Genomic DNA, 19,579 nt, shown 5'->3' with positions numbered 1-19,579 from the left:
ATCTCTTAAATACACAGGAGCTAAACCATTTAGGGCTTTATAGGTCAGTAACAATACTTTGTAGTTGATACGGAACTTAATAGGTAACCAGTGTAGAGATGATAAAATTGGTGTTATATGATCATATTTTCTTGATCTGGTAAGAACTCTAGCAGCTGCATTTTGGACTAACTGTAGCTTGTTTATTGAGGATGCAGGACAACCAGCTAATAGAGCATTACAGTAATCTAGTCTCGAGGTCATGAATGCATGAACTAACTTTTCTGCATCAGAAACTGATAGCATATTACGTAGTTTAGCAATGTTTCTAAGGTGGAAAAAGGCTGTTCTTGTGACATTTGAAATATGATTTTCAAAAGACAAGTTGCGGTCTAGTATAACACCCAGATCTTTTACTGTAGAGGATAAAGTAACAGGACGTCCTTCTAGATTAAGGTTGTATTGTAAGAGGTTTTGTGGGCAGTTTTTTGGACCAATCAGTAATACCTCCGTTTTATCTGAATTTAATAGAAGAAAATTACACGTCATCCAATATTTTATATATTTAACACACTCTGTCATTTTAGATAATTTAGTGTTATCATCTGGTCGTGATGAAATATATAATTGAGTGTCATCAGCATAACAGTGGAAACTTATTCCATGTTTTCTTATAATATTACCAAGTGGCAGCATATAAATTGAGAATAGCAGAGGGCCTAACACAGATCCTTGCGGCACTCCATAATTTACTGACGTTATCTTTGATTTTTCCCCATTTAAATGGACAAAATGGTAACGGTCTGATAGGTACGATCTAAACCAGCTTAATGCCTGTCCCTGAACACCAGTGTAATTTTGAAGTCGATCTAAGAGTATTTTATGATCTATAGTGTCAAACGCAGCACTAAGATCGAGTAAAACTAGTATTGAGATACAGCCTTGGTCAGAAGCTAAAAGTAAATCATTTGTAATTTTAACAAGTGCAGTTTCTGTGCTATGAAGTGGCCTGAATCCAAACTGAAACTTTTCATAGATATCGTTTTCTTGCAAGAAAGAGCACAGTTGAGCGGACACAACTTTTTCTAGTATTTTAGACATAAATGGAAGATTTGAGATGGGTCTGTAGTTTGCTAGGTTATTTGGATCTAATTGTGGTTTCTTAATAAGAGGTTTTATAACTGCCAGCTTGAATGTTTTTGGAACATGTCCTAAAGATAGAGACGAGTTAATAATATTGAGAAGAGGCTCTTCCACTACAGGTAACACTTCTTTCAGTAGTTTAGTGGGTATTGGATCTAATAAACATGTTGTTGGTTTAGATGCAGTGATAAGTTTATTTAGCTCTTCCTGTCCTATAGTTGTAAAGCGCTGTATTTGTTCTTGAGGGGCGATAATTGAGGCTGAATCATAAGACGCTGTCAAAGATTGTACATTTACAATTGTGTTTCTGATGCTTTTTATTTTCTCAGTGAAGAAATTCATGAAATCATTACTATTAAAATGTAACGGAATATTTTGTTCAGGTGATATTTGTTTATTTGTTAATCTAGCCACAGTGTTAAATAAAAACCTTGGATTGTTTTGGTTATTTTCTATTAGTTTGCGGAGATGCTCAGATATATCTCTATAATCATTTAAGTGTGTAGTTTTAAATGATCTAATTCAAAACTAAAACAAATATTCTCTGTTTATGTAATCTATATAAAAAGAGAGAGCGATCAGCCGTTCTCATTATCGTTCTGGCAGCTCATTACTCTGCTAATGTGACACGCCCATCGAGAGCGCGCGCTATTCAAACGCAGATAATCTGAGGCAACACATGCAAACCAGTCAACGCCCACAACAGCTGGATAACACACTCGCTGTGAGGAATAATAATATCGTGATAATCCTGGAAATTTTACCTCAAACGTGCTGGAGTAGCCTAACAACGGATCCAGCTGCAGATCATCAGTAAGTGCTTTGTTCGAATCGCGATGAAATGGTGTCTGTAAACCGCAAAAGACTGTTTAACAAAGGCTGCATCATTTTACAGTTAAATGGCCCTGGGATAAAAAGAAATTGGCAGTTTTAATGGATTTAAATTAGGAATTTTTTTGTCCTTAAGGTCCTGAGTGTAAATATTTTGTGTACCCAGTGATTTATGCAAGGAAATGCAGAAAGGAAATAGGAAAATTCCAATAAAAATACACACTTCTGCCAAAATTGATGCAGTTGGCATTAACACAGGATTTTAAAAAAATGAAAGAGACAAACAGGTTCTTAACTTTACATTTAATCGTGATTGATCAATGAGACGCTTTGATTACAGTGTTATTATTGAAGCATAATTTGCAAAACTGTATTAATCTAGAAGCAGAATCAGATTTAACTGTGATTTTCTGCTGTAATAAACAGTTTAACTGGTAAGATCCTCAGAGGGGAAGTTGTGCAGAAATTATATAAGAATGGAAAGACAGTTTCTGTGAAGGATGTCCTGAATGTGCGCAGACAGTCTTTAGTTACAGGATCAGAGAATGACAATGTTCCTCCGTCATAGTCCAGCCGAACTCTCACACGCTGGAGCTTCTGTTTAACAGTAAAGACAGTGATGGGTTGCTCTGGGGATTTTGAGCTGTATTTTCTGTCCATGTCATACACACACCAGACATTAGAGTTAAAGAAAACCTCTCCCTTCCTCTGGTTTGATGCTGTGGTTATTCCAAGAATCCAGCTTGTATTGTCTCCAACCTCCACATCCCAGAAGTGTGTTCCTGAGTTAAAGCCCTCAGATCCCAGGACACATGGATACCTGTCAAACCTCTCTGGATTATCAGGAAGTGTTTTATCGTCATTACTGACCGACACACTGGTCAGATCAGCAGAGACTGTGAGAAGAGGATTTGCTGTGTTTGGATCCAGAGTCAACGGCGCTGCAAAGAGAATAACATCAGATTAGAGATTAAAACATTTTTCTTTTGTTGAAAGCGATCATAAATTATGCTATCATAACATTGGTCTCTCAGATACTGTCACAATGGATTGAGGCTCCAGGTTTAATATCAGTGTTCAACAAACACGATTGTATCCTAATCATAAACATAGATCATGAGGAATAGACTTCATTATGAGTTCGCTGTATGATCTGATGATTTTATGAAATACAGTTCAGATTCACTTAGAAATTCAAGTGATTATTAAAGGGGTCATGACATGGTTTTTTTGATTTCATTATTATGTTCCCTTAGGTGCAAATATAGTATTACTATAGTTTTTTTTTACCAAAAACTTTTAAAATGTAGTGATTTATGACCTTTTCCCACCCTGTTTCTCATCCTCTGATTCACACAGTCTGTTTTGGGGGTGTTTCCCCTTTAAGAGTTCAGTGTTAACGCCCACTGTTATGATTGGCTAACGTCAGTGCCTATGCATCAATTATTAACGCCCCCAGCCAGAACATTTGCGGATTCGGCGCAACTGTTTATTAGCGGGTGATGCATGCGAAGCGATGGCTCTTGCAATGATAAAACCTTATTATGTTTGAGCCGGAATCAGAGGAAAATGAACGATCACCACAACAACGAAGACTGGATCAGCCCGTGTCCACATGGAAAGTGAAACTATTTTGAATTAATAAAAAAAAATTAACCCGAGACACTTGAAAACAGATTATTGTTGCATAATTATCATATAGCCTAATTTGCTAACAGTTTAACATTATTTAACTAATTCCAATGAAATGATAGGGTGTACCACGGACAAAAATGCATAGGCCATCTTTGAAGATGCAGCATTGATAAAGGCAACATTTTTAATTTTCTATCACATGTAGGCCTACTAGAAAGGCCACATATTTTCAAGATTCTCTTATACAAATGTGTTTATATTAGCCATGGTAAAAAGTAAGTTTGCGTCGTCGTTATTGAGCCCAGAATATTCGGCACGGACTTATCTTTGAGCAACAGTTTTCTGGCAAAGCCAAGCATCATATTGGGATTTTTTCCTCAAAACAGTCATCCTTAAATGTATAGAACACTGCCGTGACTGGGACGTCCGCAAAAAGTAAAGTGCATCCATTTTTTCCCTGACGACTGGATCTTTCAGCGTAATTAAAAAGTAGTTTAAAGTTTTAAATACATTACTTACAGTTTGCGTCGTCGATGTTGAGCCCAGAATAGTCGGCACGGACTTATCTTTGAGCAACAGTTTTCTGGCAAAGCTCAAAACAGTCATCCTTCAAATGTATAGAACAAACGCTTAAACTAACACTGCCGTGACTGAGACGTCCGCAAAAAATAAAGTGCATCCATTTTTCCCTGACGTCTGGATCTTTCGCAGCGTATTCAAAGATGTTGTTTGTCCACAGCCAGGAACAGCACATCTGCGTGGCATCGTAATTTCCCTGTACACAGACCCACTCGCTGTCCGTCGACTGAACACATGTGAGGTGCGCGGCGCGCGGGCGCGACAATGATACGAAATGAGCGTAGTTGCCTTGCGCTTAAAGCGTAGTTGTCTTGTGCTGGAGGCGGTCATATGCAAACGCTGGTACGTCACTTCGTACCGTGACGTCACTTCTTACCATGAATCCAGAACGAGCTGTATTTAGAGCTTGATTAAATAAATAATTTGTTTATAATGGGGAGGACGTCTTAAGCTATGAAACTTGCAGGACGTTTTAATGGTACAAAGACCTCTTATATACCAAAAGATCAAGGCAAATTTGGTTTCTCATGTCATGACCCCTTTAAATATATTTCTATCAAATGTTGATGTTGTGTGTGTTTGTATCTGCACTATTTTCTGCACTGGTGTCAGATCTGCTGAGACTCACTGTGTTGGACAGTTTCCAGCATCTTCTTCCCGACTCTGAACGGCAGGTTACCCAGATAACGCGACACATGAATCAAAGCTCCAGAACTCATCCGTGGATCCGGCTGTGAGATCTGGACTCTGAGGAACATTCAGGAGTCAGAACTGCAGTGAGTTTGAGTTCAGATCCACTGAGAGAAGAGATACGAGCAGCTCACTTACCTTTCCATTGAGGCGTTAAAGTTCTGGAAAATATAGAGTTTAAAAACATTTTAATATCTTATCAAACACTCTCACCGTCAGCGAGTCTCTCTATACAAGTTGTTTTCTGCACAGAGAATGAAGCCAGATTGATTTGTCACCTTTAGAAACGAGACGTCGTTGTCTTTCATCATCTCCTCCATGTCTCTGAGTGTGTGTGAAAGAGCTGAGATGTGTGTGTTCATCTCCTCCAGCTTCTCCTTCATCCTCTGCTTCTTCTGCTCCTCTTCCTCCCTCAGTGCAGTGACTGCAGCTTCTTCTTCGTCTCTGAGAAACTGATGAAGCTTCTCAAACTCTTCTTTAATCTGACGCTCTGTGTGCTCAGCTTGAGACTGAAATCACATCACATTCACTTCAATCAACACAAATCTCGGATACCCGACATATAGCGGATCCAGAAGCAGATGCTGCTTGTCATTTACAGAAATAATCAACTGGAATACATTATATTAAATATATAAATTCATAACTGTATAAAGTGATCCTTCAGCTGTAATGAAAATGACTCTTGATTCTGTTTCCTCACATTGATGTGTTGAGCTGTTTTCTCAAACTCTCCTTTCTTTATTTCATTGTGTTGAAGTTTCTGCTGTAAGGACTTCAGTGCTGTGTTGAGCTCCTCCTAGAATTGAACAAAAATACATTAAACACCAGATTACAGCGAAGAGAAGAAAATACCGTGATATGATCATACAATCCTGTGCAAAAGTATTTACCCCCACCCTGATTTCTTCTGTTTTTGTGTAAATCTCGTACTAAATTGATTCAGAAATTAAGGCCACATTTACACATAGCCGGGTATTTAGAGAAACGAATATTTCTCCCCCTCCGTTTTCAATAATAACATCGTGCACACAACCCGCATAAATACGCTGTCGAGCGCCTTTATAACTATGCTAAACCTATGGGCGGCAGTGTAGGGAGAAGGATAAAGCCATGCAAGCCAATCAGAATCCTCAGAATCGACAAGAGAGAACCTAAAACCCCGCTTCTCCCAGTTGACACGACAACATATAACCGGCATTTTCAGAAATCTCCACTTTGGCCGGAGTTTTTAGAAATGATCGTTTTCTGGGATAAAAACGGCGTTTTCGTGTAAATGACAGGCCAAAACGCAGAGAAATATCTGCGTTTTCCCATCGTGTAAACGGGGCCTAAAACTTACCATAAAACAAAGGCAACCTGAGTGAACACAAAGTACAGTTTGTAAATGACAATGTTATTTACTGAAGCAAAAAAGTTGTCCAATACTAACTGGGCCTGCGTGATAAAGTATTTGGCCCCATAGTTACTAATTCCTCAAATCTATGAAACTGTATTTATAATGTTGTTCAGGCATACTTGCCAACCTTGAGACCTCAGAATTAGGGAGATATTAAAAAAAAAGGGGGGTGGAACGTATATATCACACACTAGGGGTGGAACGGTACACTGAAGTCATGGTTCGGTTCATACATCACGGTTCGGTACGAGCGGGCGCCTCCGCATCCGAAGATGCACGACTTCAAGCCGGATCTGGCCGAGCATGTCCTTCTCACCGCACCGGCACCCAATTCGTCTAAAATATACCCCTTTTCCACCAGCAAGAACCAGGTGCTGGTTCAGAGCTAGAGCTATTGCCGGTTCGGAGTTGGTTCTACTGACGGGTCTTCTAAGAACCGGTTTGTCTTTCCACAGGCTAGAGCGCCACAACAGAGCCAGATCTTACGTCACTGTGTATACATCTCATGTTGCCCAGCAACGCTAGCGCGGCAGCGCCAAACAAAAACACACCAGGCTTGTTCGAGACGGTTCGGCTTCTCGCAGACCGATCGCCACATGACATCAAAGCACTGCGAAAGCGATCCAAAAGCACAAGGAGTCTCTTGTCTCTGATCGGTCCACGCCGCTCTGATGCATCTCGAACAAGTCTTACATCAAAAATGGCGGTCTTTGCGTTACTATTCATGCTCATGGCTTTGCGAATCTACATCGGCATCCAAACACGGCGAATCCAACGCGTTCGTGCAGCTCGCCGTAACTTGCAGAGACGGAGATTACAATCGAGCTGCTATTAGCTCGATTAGCAGCTATTTAAAAAATGGCGGTCACAAGTTTATTTTCGTCTTGTTGGTCACGGTAACCCCGCCCCCAGCCCCTGACGCAAGCGGTTCTTACTTCTAGCCCAGCAATGTTTTGGTGCTACTTAAAGGGACAATAAGTAGGAATTACTCCCATCTAGTGGTGAATTTGTATTTTGCATTCAAACTAATTTTGCTCTCCAGCGCCTCGCTTTTTCAAATGCGCATTGCATCTACGGTAGCCGATATGTACCAAAAAGCTTTGACAGGATGTCTTCTAATAGCATTTCGTCGAGTTTTGTTTATTTTAAACAAACTGCAACATGACAACAAACAAAATGTTACAGTATGAATTACTGACTTTAATCTTTTTTCTTATTAACTGAAGTAGCCTAACGCAATATTTTTACTCTAATAGCTTACTTTTCCCCACACATATGAACTGTGATCATGCAATAACGTTAACTTTACATCGCGATGCTGAGCTACAGTGAAATGATAGAAAAGACATTATCTGTGATAGCAATTCGCCTCATTCGCGCAAACTGGAGTAGAATGAGGCTCGCGTCTACCGCCCCGCGCTAAACACCGCGCCGCAGGACCTCTAGACGCGCATAAACGCGTCTTTACATTGAAATCACTCGCGCCAGACGCTCAAGTAGGGTGACCACCCGTCCCGGTTTGCGTTGTACCGCACAGCATTTTCACCCCCTTGTCCCGCACGTCGCATATTGAGAAAATGTCCCGCATTTCCATCAGTCTGTTGGTTTTTAATGATCATATTAAGAAAACGTGCATGCGATCTTTTGCCTTTTTAAGAAAGCATTTTATTTATTGTTTTTGTGGCATAGTTTTTCACCTATATTTAACAGCGCTTCGTCAGAAGTGCAAATACAACAGCCGTTTTTAAAATCCTATCCAATGGTTGAAATGAAAGGAGTAAACACGGTCACTGGTAGGTTGTGGCGGCTGTCAATCAAAATGTGGAGCGGTGATTCGTTCCATGTGTTCCCTGTCAGAAAACAAATGGATAATTCGGTCAATTAAAATGTGAATTTAACAGAGTTAGAACGTATTGCCTGCTGTGGTTGTTCTAATTCACATCCTTTCTAAAAATATAAAAGTTTTTGGTTAAATAGATTCTTAATATATAAGACTGTCAATTAACTAATTTTATGTTGTTTTTTATTTTATTTGATCTTTATTTATTTTGTTGGATTTTAGTTGGACTTGGTCAGAACTGTTTCAAAAATAGTTATCTGCATGATGCCTGCTGCCTTTGGGCTCAGTGATGTTGAACTTAAATGACATGTAAAATAAAGACATGTTATGTTACATTGTAATGTAATGGTGTTTTCTGGAAGGGACTAACGAACAAAATATTTTAATCAGCTGAAAGGCAGAATACAAATGTTTTTATTAAGTTAGATTCTATTATATAATCTTTACATTATATAACAGTTTCAGGTTATTTTTTAGTGTTGGCAACATGTCCCACATTGTCCCACACAAACTTAGTAATCGTCCCACATTTGGTTTGTTTGATGGTGGTCACCCTACGCTCAAGAGTGAGTGAGTAATCATTTTAAAATAAAATTGACTTTAATCAAACCACGGATCCGTGATAAGTTTTGTGATCCGTCTCGCCACTATGTAGTTGCACTATGATCACTTTGAGGGGAGGATAAATTTATTCCCACCGGGGATAAAAATAATTAAGCAGAGGCAGGGATACATTGACCAGAAAGGGGGAAATCCCATGCATTTTACGTCCTATTTTTGACTTTTTTGGCGACGATGTTTTCTTCTCCTGTGGCTTGGCATATGTATGGTCCATAATAACAATGCAATCCAGACTTTTAAACTTGCCGGTGCAGTTTCAAGCGCCTCTCACTGCTCTGCACCTGCGTTTCTGCTGGTTTCGGCTGGCTCTGAACGAAAACGCGTTGTGGAAACGCGTTGGCTTAGTACTTTTTGTCCCTCTCTGCTATTATAGTTTTGCAAGATGGCGGAACTACATGGAAGCCTCCGTGGACCTACCATAGAGTATATAAACTGGACACAGCGACCCCATAGGTTTCAACGGAGAGAAGTGAAGTCAATTAGAAGCACTCACTGATCGCAAGGCGAACTGCGCAGGCTCAAACTGAGCTTGACGACGTAGATGTGACGTGAGCAACCTGTAGGTCTTCTAGTAGCTGTGCCGAGAGAAATCTGAATCATTCCCTTCCGAATCTCTCAGAGACGGAGAGCGTGGGTATTAGCTGTCCATGAGCTAGCAACGGGAGCAACTTTATCACTCTCTATGGGCTTCTCCCTTGACTTTATGCCTCCACGTCCTCCCGATTGCTTGCGAGCTCCTCTGCCTGTCCATACGGTAATTTTTAAACAGCTTTTGAAAGAGCATTACATCTGCTTTCGATGTTGCTCCTCCACAGAGCATCTTGCAAAGAACTGCACCGCGGAGATAAAATGTACAGAGTGTGAGAGCACCGCTCATGTGACAGCGCTTCACCCCTGCCCACCTACCTGGAAATCTAAGTCGTCCCCTATCACTTCAGAGGACGGCGGGGAGGAGGACAGAGTAGACATCCAGGAGGTCAAGTCAACGTGCACTCAAGTATGTGGCGAAGGATTGAGTGCCAGAGCATGTGCTAAGATCTGCCTCGTCAGGGTGTTCCCAAATGGATGCAGGGAGGAGTCCAAGAGAATGTACGCCATACTGGACGAGCAGAGCAATCGCTCCCTGGCGCGGTCGGAGTTCTTTGAGGTTTTCAAGATCTCTGGAAGTTCTTACTTATATACACTCAAGACCTGTGCGGGGCGTTCAGAGACAGCGGGGAGGAGAGCCAGCGGTTACACTGTGGAACCGGTGGACAAGAAAGTAAGCATTCCTCTGCCTACACTCCTCGAGTGCAACCAAATCCCTAACGTTCGCTCTGAGATTCCTACGCCGGAAGCAGCCTACCATCATGCCCACCTGAAGCACATCGCCAACAAGATTCCGCCTCTGGATCCGGACGCCAAAATACTCCTCTTACTGGGCAGAGACATCTTACAGGCACACAAGGTCAGAGAGCAGATAAGTGGCCCAGGAGATACACCGTTTGCTCAAAGGCTTGACCTAGGATGGGTCGTCGTTGGTGACGTGTGCCTTGGAGGTGCTCACAGACCACTTGAGGTGAGGAGTTACAAGACAGCCATCTTAGAGAACGGTCGTGCGAGTTATCTTCAGCCATGCAACAACCAGATCAGAGTGAAAGAGGTATTTGGTCAAGTACCTAAACCTCAGCATCATCCAGCACCAACCTCCACCTGTGGCTCAATGATGCTCAGTGGAGACTCCTTGGGGCAGACTGTCTTCGCTCGTACCCCCGACGACCACAGACTTGCTCCATCCATGGAGGATCTAGAGTTTCTGAAGATAATGGAAGCTGAGTGCCAACAGGACAGCTCCAAAAGTTGGGTTGCACCTTTACCTTTTCGGTCGCCGAGACAGCGGCTGCCTAACAACAGGAAACAGGCTTTCGACTGCCTTGTCTCACTTCGGTGCTCATTGGAAAAACGACCACAGATGAAAGCCGATTTCCTAGAGTTTATGGAGAAGATGCTCAAGAAGGCACACGCAGAAGTTGCCCCGCCAGTGCAGCCTGGACAAGAGTGTTGGTACCTGCCCCTGTTCGGTGTGTACCATCCTAGGAAGCCAGATAAGATCTGTGTGGTCTTCGACAGCAGCGCGTCATGTGAAGGAGTGTCGCTCAACGATGTCTTGCTCACTGGCCCTGACCTTAATAATAGCCTGCTGGGTGTTCTTATGAGGTTCAGGAAGGAACAGGTGGCGATCACCGCCGACATCGAGCACATGTTCCACTGCTTTGTCGTTAAGAAGGACCACCGTGATTTTCTCCGCTTTCTGTGGTATAGGAACAACGACCCTACCTCCGACATCGTGGACTACAGAATGCGGGATCACCTTTTTGGGAACAGTCCCTCGCCTGCCGTTGCCGTGTATGGTCTGCGACGGGCAGCTAAGGAAGCAGAAGCCGACTATGGCAGCGATGCAAGAAGGTTCATCGACCGCGAGTTCTACGTTGACGACGCTTTAAAGTCCTTCAGCACAAAGGAAGAGGCCATCAGTGTCCTCGGGCGAGCACAGAAGATGCTTGCAGCTTCTAACCTCAGGCTGCACAAAATTGCTTCAAATCGACCGGCAGTCATCGAAGCATTTCCCCCCGAAGATCGTACCAAGGACGTCAACAGCCTAGATCTCTTTGTTGATGATTTGCCTATCCAACGTAGCCTTGGATTGTTCTGGAACATGCACATAGACACCTTCATGTTTCAAATCGAAGATGATCAAAAGCCATTCACTCGCAGAGGGGTACTCTCAACAGTTAACAGCCTCTATGATCCTCTAGGGTTCCTTGCACCCATCACGGTTCATGGAAGCTTGATACTCCGAGAACTCACCACGCAAGCAGAGGACTGGGACACACCTCTTCCCAAAGACATGGAGATTGAGTGGACTAGATGGAAACAGTCACTCCAAGACCTAGAGGGGCTCCAGATACCACGCACTTATACGTCCTTCTCCACCACAGGCGCGCTAAGAAGAGAACTCTGTGTCTTTGCAGACGCATCAGTCAAGGCAATAGCAGCCATAGCCTACATCAAGGTGACAAGCCACCAAGAACAGACTGAGATTGGCTTTGTCTTCGGGAAGGCAAAGTTGGCCCCCCAGCCTGGCATAACTATCCCGAGACTTGAGCTCTGTGCGGCTGTACTCGCCATCGAGATCGCAGAGATGGTAGTTGCAGAGATTTACACAACATTTGACAACATAACTTACTACACAGATAGCAAGGTTGTATTGGGGTACATCCAGAACCAGTCAAGGAGATTCTATGTCTACGTACACAACAGGGTCCAACGAATCGCCTTGTTCCGGCCAGTGGAAGTACGTCCCAACGCACCTCAACCCAGCTGACATTGGGTCAAGAACTGTGACACCAGCCTTACTTAGCAGCACAACTTGGCTCAAAGGACCAGCCTTTCTCCATGATGCATCTTTGCACCTAAGTTTCAAGAGAGTTATAACCTTATTGACCCTGACACTGACTCTGAAGTGCGTCCTCAGGTGGTGACAAGTCTTACACATGTTACCAGAGATGTGGTACACCCACAACGCTTTAAACGCTTTTCCAAGTTCAGCACTCTCCTCACAGCCATAGCGCACCTCATCCACGTGGCTCGTTCCTTTGCCCACTCCACCCAGAAAGAATGTCAGGGGTGGCACATCTGTCGCTCTACAGAGGAAGAGTTGCTGAGGGCCAAAGTGTGCATCGTGAAGAGTGTCCAGAATGAGTGCTATACACAGGAACTTAAGTGTATCAACTCAGGATCCAACATCCCATCTTCCAGCAGCCTGTGGAAATTGCACCCCACCATGGACCAAGATCAACTTCTTAGAGTGGGAGGTCGGATTGGAACGTCAGATCTGAGCATGAACGAGACTCACCCCATCATCATTCCTGGCCGGCATCATCTCGCAACCCTGCTTGTGTCTCACTATCACGAAGCAGTGAAACACCAAGGAAGACATCTGACCGAAGGTGCCATTCGAGCGGCAGGGTTCTGGCTGGTGGGAGCTAAACGCTGCATCAGCAGTCTGCTTCACAGATGTATCACTTGTAGAAAGCTGAGGGGAAAGACCGAGCATCAGCAGATGGCAGCTCTGCCAGCAGAACGGCTACAAGTAGCACCTCCTTTCACCTACGTAGGTGTCGACGTCTTTGGACCATGGGACATTGTCTCACGCCGCACAAGAGGAGGAGTCTCCAACTCTAAACGATGGGCTGTGATGTTCTCATGCATGTGCTCAAGGGCAGTTCACATTAAGGTAATTGAAGCAATGAGTGCCAGCACCTTTATCAACGCCTTAAGGAGGTTCTTTGCAATCAGGGGCCCCGCAAAGCAGATCCGCTCTGACTGCGGAACTAACTTCATCGGTGCCTCTCGTGAGCTGGAAATGAACAAGACTAATCCAGGCTTCAACAGTGTGGAAGAGTACCTGGACACACAGAGCTGCACCTGGGTATTCAACCCGCCCCACGCGTCTCATATGGGTGGCGCGTGGGAACGAATGATTGGCATTGCCCGCCGTATTTTGGACTGCATGCTGCTTGAACAGAGGAGGTCTCACCTTACACATGAAGTTCTGACCACACTCATGGCCGAGGTAGCTGCAATCATGAATGCTAGACCGCTTGTCCCAGTGTCATCGGATCCGGAATCGCTTCTCATCCTCACCCCAGCAATGCTCCTGACTCTCAAGATAGGTTCTGCACCTCCTCCTCCGTCAGGAAGTTTTGAGGAAGCGCATCTTGTCAGAGAGGAGTGGAAGCGGGTTCAGGGCTTAGCAGACATGTTTTGGAACAGGTGGAAACATGAATACCTCAAGACATTGCAGCTTCGGCACAAGTGGCAAGGAAAAAGGCCGAACCTCCAAGAAGGAGACATAGTTCTCTTGAAAGACAATCAGGCAAAGAGAAATCAATGGCCTACGGGCATCATCACAAAAACCTTTCCAGGAGAAGATGGATTGGTCCGGAAGGTTCAAGTGGAAGTCGTCAAGGATGGAACCAGAAATACTTTTTCTCGGCCCATTACAGAAGTGTTTCTGCTTCTCTCTCCAAAGACTGATTATGTTAATTAATGTGGGCTCTTTAAAGATCCCAAGCGGGGAGTGTCATGCCGCTTGAAAATGTGTTTATACTTTGTTTCGCTAGTTCAGTGTGGTTTGTTTATCTTTGTAACCATAGTAACGTACCAGCGCACGTTGGGAAAGGGGAAGTGTAATCGTCATGCGGTAAACAGCTACATGAATGCGTGAGCTCTCTCAGTCGTCAGTTTCTGAGTCGATCGCTTTTCTTTCTCTCTTTTTGCTAAAAGCAACGTCTGTAAGTATTTCTCATTGTGTATATGTTACTGCTTATTTGCAATTTTGCAAGATTATTGAGACAGCTAAATTAGATTTATGTTTATTGCTGCTGGTCGTTTTTACTAGCTTGATTGTGTTTATCATATAGGCTACACTGCTATGTTAGCTAAATGGTGCTATTTACACTGGTACTGTGTATTTGGGTTTGATTAATAATATAGGCATCTCATTGTACTGTATTTCAGTTTCACAAAATTCCCAGTAAACTTCATGGAAATGAATCAGCTGTGTCCTGGAGTTTCTTGGGAGTGTTTAAGCTGAATGGAACAGAGTCCATGACAGTGTCCCTTTAAGAACCACTTTTACTGGTTCGGAGCCAGATTGGGCCCAATTGGGCGGTTTTGAATTTGATTGTGCGGGTAAAAAAGGGTTTGGGCGGGTGGAAAAATTTGGGCTGGTTTGGGGTCAGTTCGGCGGTTTTCAAACATCTACATTTTAAAGTCTAATTGGTTAAAAAACTAAACTAAAGTGTGCATAGTCCATAAAATCAGTCATCATGACATTACAACACACACATGCAGCAGAGTCAGCTGGCGTTGGTGGTGCAACTTTTACACCGTCCAGACTGCATGCACTCTTGTCCCTGACAGCGGCTGACAAAGGTTTGAATCAACGATGATCAGTTTTGACTGCTAAATTCTGCGTATTATGTTCTGCAATGTTCCGAGGGTTAAAGTCATCGGTTAATTTCTTGATTGCCGTTTTGACAGTGTCCACCTGGACATTTAAAGTCATATTTGCTAATTCTCCCTAATTATTGCCCTGTTTTGATCCGTTTTTCTGGGATTTTTTTTATTTTATTTTATCATCGTTATTTTGTTTTAAGGATATACAAATTGTGCTTATCAACCTTGAATGACATGGCCATAAAATTATATCACATTATTTTGGTAGTAAAATTTTGGGCGGTTTTATCTTGGAGTGGGCGGGTTTTGGTGAGCTTTTGGGCTGGAAATCACCGTCTCAATCTGGCAACACTGGTTCGGAGCTGGTGCTTTGGTGGTCGAAATTTGGATTTGAAACTAGGCTCTGGCTATGAACCAGCACCAGCTCTGCCTTGGTGGAAAAGGCGTATTAGTTGCTTACATTAACTAAATGAGCCTACAATAGCAGACATAAGCCCTTGAAATACAAATAAATGGCCATGTTTTATAAAAAGGTTCACAAAACTAAATATAAATGTTTAGAAATTATGTAAGATAACGTTAATTTAGTTGTAGGTTACGTTCTCATATCCATTTTTTTTTTTTTTCAAAATAATGATATCTGAAAAATGCCCCAATATTTAGTATGAGACACAAAAACATAAGAAATCAGGATGGGCAAATGGGGCGGAGTACACTGGGTTCGGGGCGGAGTACACTGGGTCCAGGCCGAACTCCGAGCTCGCAGCCCTCCCCCGAACAACACGCTAAATAGCCTACGCATTAAACTTTACTCCCTCTAATTGTAAGTGTCAACTATGTTTATGACTAATTATTGTTTTTTACATGTGAAACAAGAAACATTTGTCTTACCTTATATAAGGAAAGCACTTCACTGATGGGTCTGAATGTGTGGTTGGTGTGTTTCTCTGAGTCTCTGCACACTAAACACACAGGCTGTTTGTCCTCCAGACAGAAGAGTTTGAGTTTCTCACTGTGTAAACTGCAGATCTCCTCAGATCCTGATGAACGTTTCTCATTTCTCTCCTTCAGGAACGACTCACACAAGTTTTTTAACGCTAGATTAACTGGAGGATCTTCTCTTGAGGATCTTCTCCTGCAGAGAGGACACTCCTGAGTTCCCTTAGTTTTCCAGAACTGTTGTAGACACTCTTTACAGAAACTGTGACTACAGGACAGAAAAACAGGAACCTTGAAGATGTCACAGCAAACAGGACAAATATAATCATCTTCAGCTGCTGAAGCCATTTTCACCGCTTGAGTCTCGCAAACTAAACTTTACTTTCACTTTCTGAACGACGGTTTTCAAAAATGAATCACAATGAGAATCAAAGATCTACTGTCCAGAAATTAACTTCACAAAAATCCTTCTGTAAAGTTTTTCTCTTTGTTCTCCATCGATTGCTTATTCTTTAATGCTTTTGTTGAGACAAAAGGGTGCTTCTCAATCCTTATCTGTGCGTCTCAGCTCCACCCCTGGAGGACGCACGGAAAGAAAGGAGGACGGAGGAATCGAATGAAAGCTTTTTTCTTCATTGGAATACTTTTTTTTTTTTTTTTTTTTTTTTTGCTGATGAACAATCAAATAACAAATAAGGGGAAAAAAAGAACAATTGCAACAATGAAATGGCATTGGATGACAAAAGGAGGAAGACAGTAAATACACTAAGTGTTAAGGACAATGGAAAAATAAAAGAGGTATTAAATCAAATTACATTTCACTCAACAAAATATCATACAATTTAAAAAGTTTGACACTTTTTTTGTTGATAATTCTTTTCAGTGTCTTAATTAAGTAGTTGAAGTCTATTTAATTTGGGTACTTTTAGAGCAAATTTGCATTTATGAATAAAATATTTTGCCGATAAAATAAATATGTTTCCAATATATTCTATTCTACAATTACAATGAGAAAAATAACAGATTGTATCTCCCAATACAGAATCAATATATACTTTTAGTTTTGAAACAAGGAGTTTTGACAATCCAACCAAAATTCTTTAACAAGGGAGCGATTAAAGAAAAGATGATCAATTGACTCGTTACTGCTTTTACAGAAATTACAATTCAAATTAATATTATCAAATTTAGATGTGATTTCGTTAGTGGGATATATATTATGCATAATCTTAAGTGTAGTTATTATTAAGTGTAATAATACATCTTAAGTGTAGTTCTTTCACCTTGTTAGGGATACAAAATGTGTAAGGTAAGAGCCATGCTTTCTTCCAATTAACATTTTCTATCAAAGAATTCCAAAAAAAAATCCCCCTCGGGGTAATTCGTTTTCTTGACGGAAACACGTTTCTTATCATTTTATTACTACATTTTGGGTCGTAAATACTCTTGTCTTCAATCAGAAATTTCTGCTCACTCTTTACAATCTCTTCAAATGATAAATGACATTTCATTAGATGAACAAGTCCATTTGGTGTTAGTGGAGCGGCTAAGTGATATAATCGCTCAGTTTATGATACAAGCGTGAAAATTGGCATGAGCAGTCTCCATGGGTCACTTGACAAGAAAATTGTCCGAGCCACTTGAAATTTCAAGATGACGGCCATTTTTCAAGATGGCCGACACCTTAGTGGAGCAGTTAAGTGATATAGTGGGTTATTTGGTGATACAAGCATGAAAATTGGCATGTCTCTGATGGTCACTAGACAATAAGCCACCCACAGCTACTTGAAATTTCAAGATGGCGGCCATTTTTCAAGATGGACACCACCTTAGTGGAGCAATTTTAGTATCACAACTTTATACTCGCGTAGTCCGTTTGCTTTGTAATAACGATTATAGAAGTGAATAGAGACCTACAGCTTTGCATGAACAGTGTTGCTCCTGATATTGTGAGTCTCAGTCTCCGTCTCCATTAGGATATGCGGTGGTTCATTTTTTGACTGTGACCGTTATGCTTTTGCCTCTATTTGGATGCCTTGTTGTTGCTTGCGTTTATGTCTTGAATATAGCCTTCGAACGCACACTGAGCCCCTTTTGCCTACTTCTATCGGACACTTTATTTGCTGCTTTATAAAAGTTTGATAAAATTTCATCAGGAAGAGCCGTCACAGCATAAGCCATGTTGATACAAACCAGAGCCCAGAGGAAGTTGACGGCGGTAGCAACAGTAACTAAGGGGGGGGCGGGGCTTAGCCAAAGGTGAATTATCAATGTTGAAAACAGTTGTGTAAAAAAATAAATAAATCAGGATTCTTTGATGAATAGAAAGTTGAGTAGAAACAGCATTTATTTGAAATAGAATCTTTTGTAACATTATAAATGTCTTTACTGTAACTGTTGATTAAATGTAATTAATCCTCGATGAATAAAGGTGTTGATTTCTTTTATTTATTTCCCCAACAAATTTAAATAAAAAAACTCTTACTGACCCCAAACTTTTGAACGTAGTATACAATGTTACAAAAGCTTTATATTTCAGATAAATGCTGTTCTTTTGAACTTTCTAAGAATCATGAAATAAATATGTAAATAACTGTTTTCAACACTAATAATCAGAAATGTTTCTTGAGCATCAAATCATCAACACTTATGATGGCTTCACCAGTATAGGTCTCTGCAGGACAGACCCACTACTAGTTCTGCTGTTGTTCATTTAGTGATGTTGTGCAATGAGGACGTTGTCATGTCGCCGGAAACAGAGTTATCATCAGAATGTGATCCAGAGTCCTTAAAGCCCCACTGAAGTGCCATGAAACGCACAGCATTATTCAGTGTTGTCATAATTTGCACTGAAAGACAGGGCGGGACATATATCCAGAAGCTCCTCCCCTTTAAAAAAAGCGTTTCGTTTATATCAACTCGGCCTGAGCTGTTGAGCTCAGTAAAGCTGCAGTCGACAGCTTATGACAGTTTAATCGATTCCACTCTTAGATTGAATATATGAACATGTTACTAAGCAAATCAGTGAACTTAAAGGAGAACTCCGGGCTATTTTTAAATTAATCTTGATCGTTATATCTTTGTGAGTTCTGTCTATAGAAAAAACCCTGAACCGGATTGATGTTTGCAACACGGAGCTCACTCAGCTAACGGCAGTTATGGGGCATATTCATAAAGAGTGTTTTTGTGCCTCTTAACAGACACAACATGCAATTCAAATGTCTGTCCAACATGAACAGGGTCCTTACATGACAACAAGATGCGTTTAGCAACTAAGCCATTGTTTAAATTCACCTAAATAGTGTTTTAGACGGCTAGCTGTAGTCTCGCGCTGAAGTCCCGTGGGAACGCCCGTTGTAGCCGGCAAAGGTATTGTTGACTGAAGAGTGTGAGGCTAGTTCTTCGTCTGTACACTCGGGTTCTAATAAATAAGGACGACCATCAAACTCAAAAGCCTCTTCCATGTGTTCAAAATTTTCTATATATTCTCCATAGTTACGTTACGAACCATTTTTACTTCATTTGTGAGCAACTCCGATCATCACTCTTCACACACACACGACGCTCCTCCACCTGCACACACTTTTATTTACCTTTTCCGGCTACAACGGGAGTTCCCACGGGACTTCAGCACGAGACTACAGCTAGCCGTCTCTAAAACACTATTTAGGTGAATTTAAACAATGGCTAAGTTGCTAAACGCATCTTGTTGTCATGTAAGGACCCTGTTCATGTTGGACAGACATTTTAATTGCATGTTGTGTCTGTTAAGAGGCACAAAAACACTCTTTATGAATATGCCCCATAACTGCCGTTAGCGGAGTGAGCTCTGGGCATTAGCGGTAGCAGCTCCGTGTTGCAAGCACCAATCCGGTTAGTTTCTTTTTCTATAGACAGTTCTCACAAAGGTATAACGATCA

The 19,579-nt window shown here is 41.9% G+C and overlaps 1 protein-coding gene across 2 annotated transcripts in view; it reads right to left on the bottom strand.

Moving 5' to 3' along the window:
• Window positions 1-2,120: 2,120 nt before the first annotated feature.
• Window positions 2,121-19,579, bottom strand: part of LOC307007800 (zinc-binding protein A33-like) — a 365,074-nt gene continuing 347,615 nt past the window's right edge. The window contains exons 2-7 of one of the 2 annotated variants that reach the window (XM_079630170.1): window positions 15,612-16,030; window positions 5,561-5,656; window positions 5,136-5,366; window positions 4,996-5,018; window positions 4,796-4,914; window positions 2,121-2,894 (exon numbers count right to left, since the gene is read on the bottom strand). In XM_079630170.1, the coding sequence (XP_079486296.1) occupies window positions 2,350-2,894; window positions 4,796-4,914; window positions 4,996-5,018; window positions 5,136-5,366; window positions 5,561-5,656; window positions 15,612-16,007 (1,410 nt within the window). In that variant the 5' untranslated portion in view covers window positions 16,008-16,030 and the 3' untranslated portion in view covers window positions 2,121-2,349. Of the gene's footprint in view, window positions 2,895-4,795; window positions 4,915-4,995; window positions 5,019-5,135; window positions 5,367-5,560; window positions 5,657-15,611; window positions 16,245-19,579 lie in introns of those variants that run through there. The other variant, XM_079630169.1, reaches the window with a different exon arrangement.

The sequence above is a fragment of the Phoxinus phoxinus genome, assembly GCF_949152265.1.
Source record: "Phoxinus phoxinus genome assembly, chromosome: 12".
Taxonomy (NCBI): domain Eukaryota; kingdom Metazoa; phylum Chordata; class Actinopteri; order Cypriniformes; family Leuciscidae; genus Phoxinus; species Phoxinus phoxinus.
This window is presented reverse-complemented; position numbering and strand designations above follow the sequence as displayed.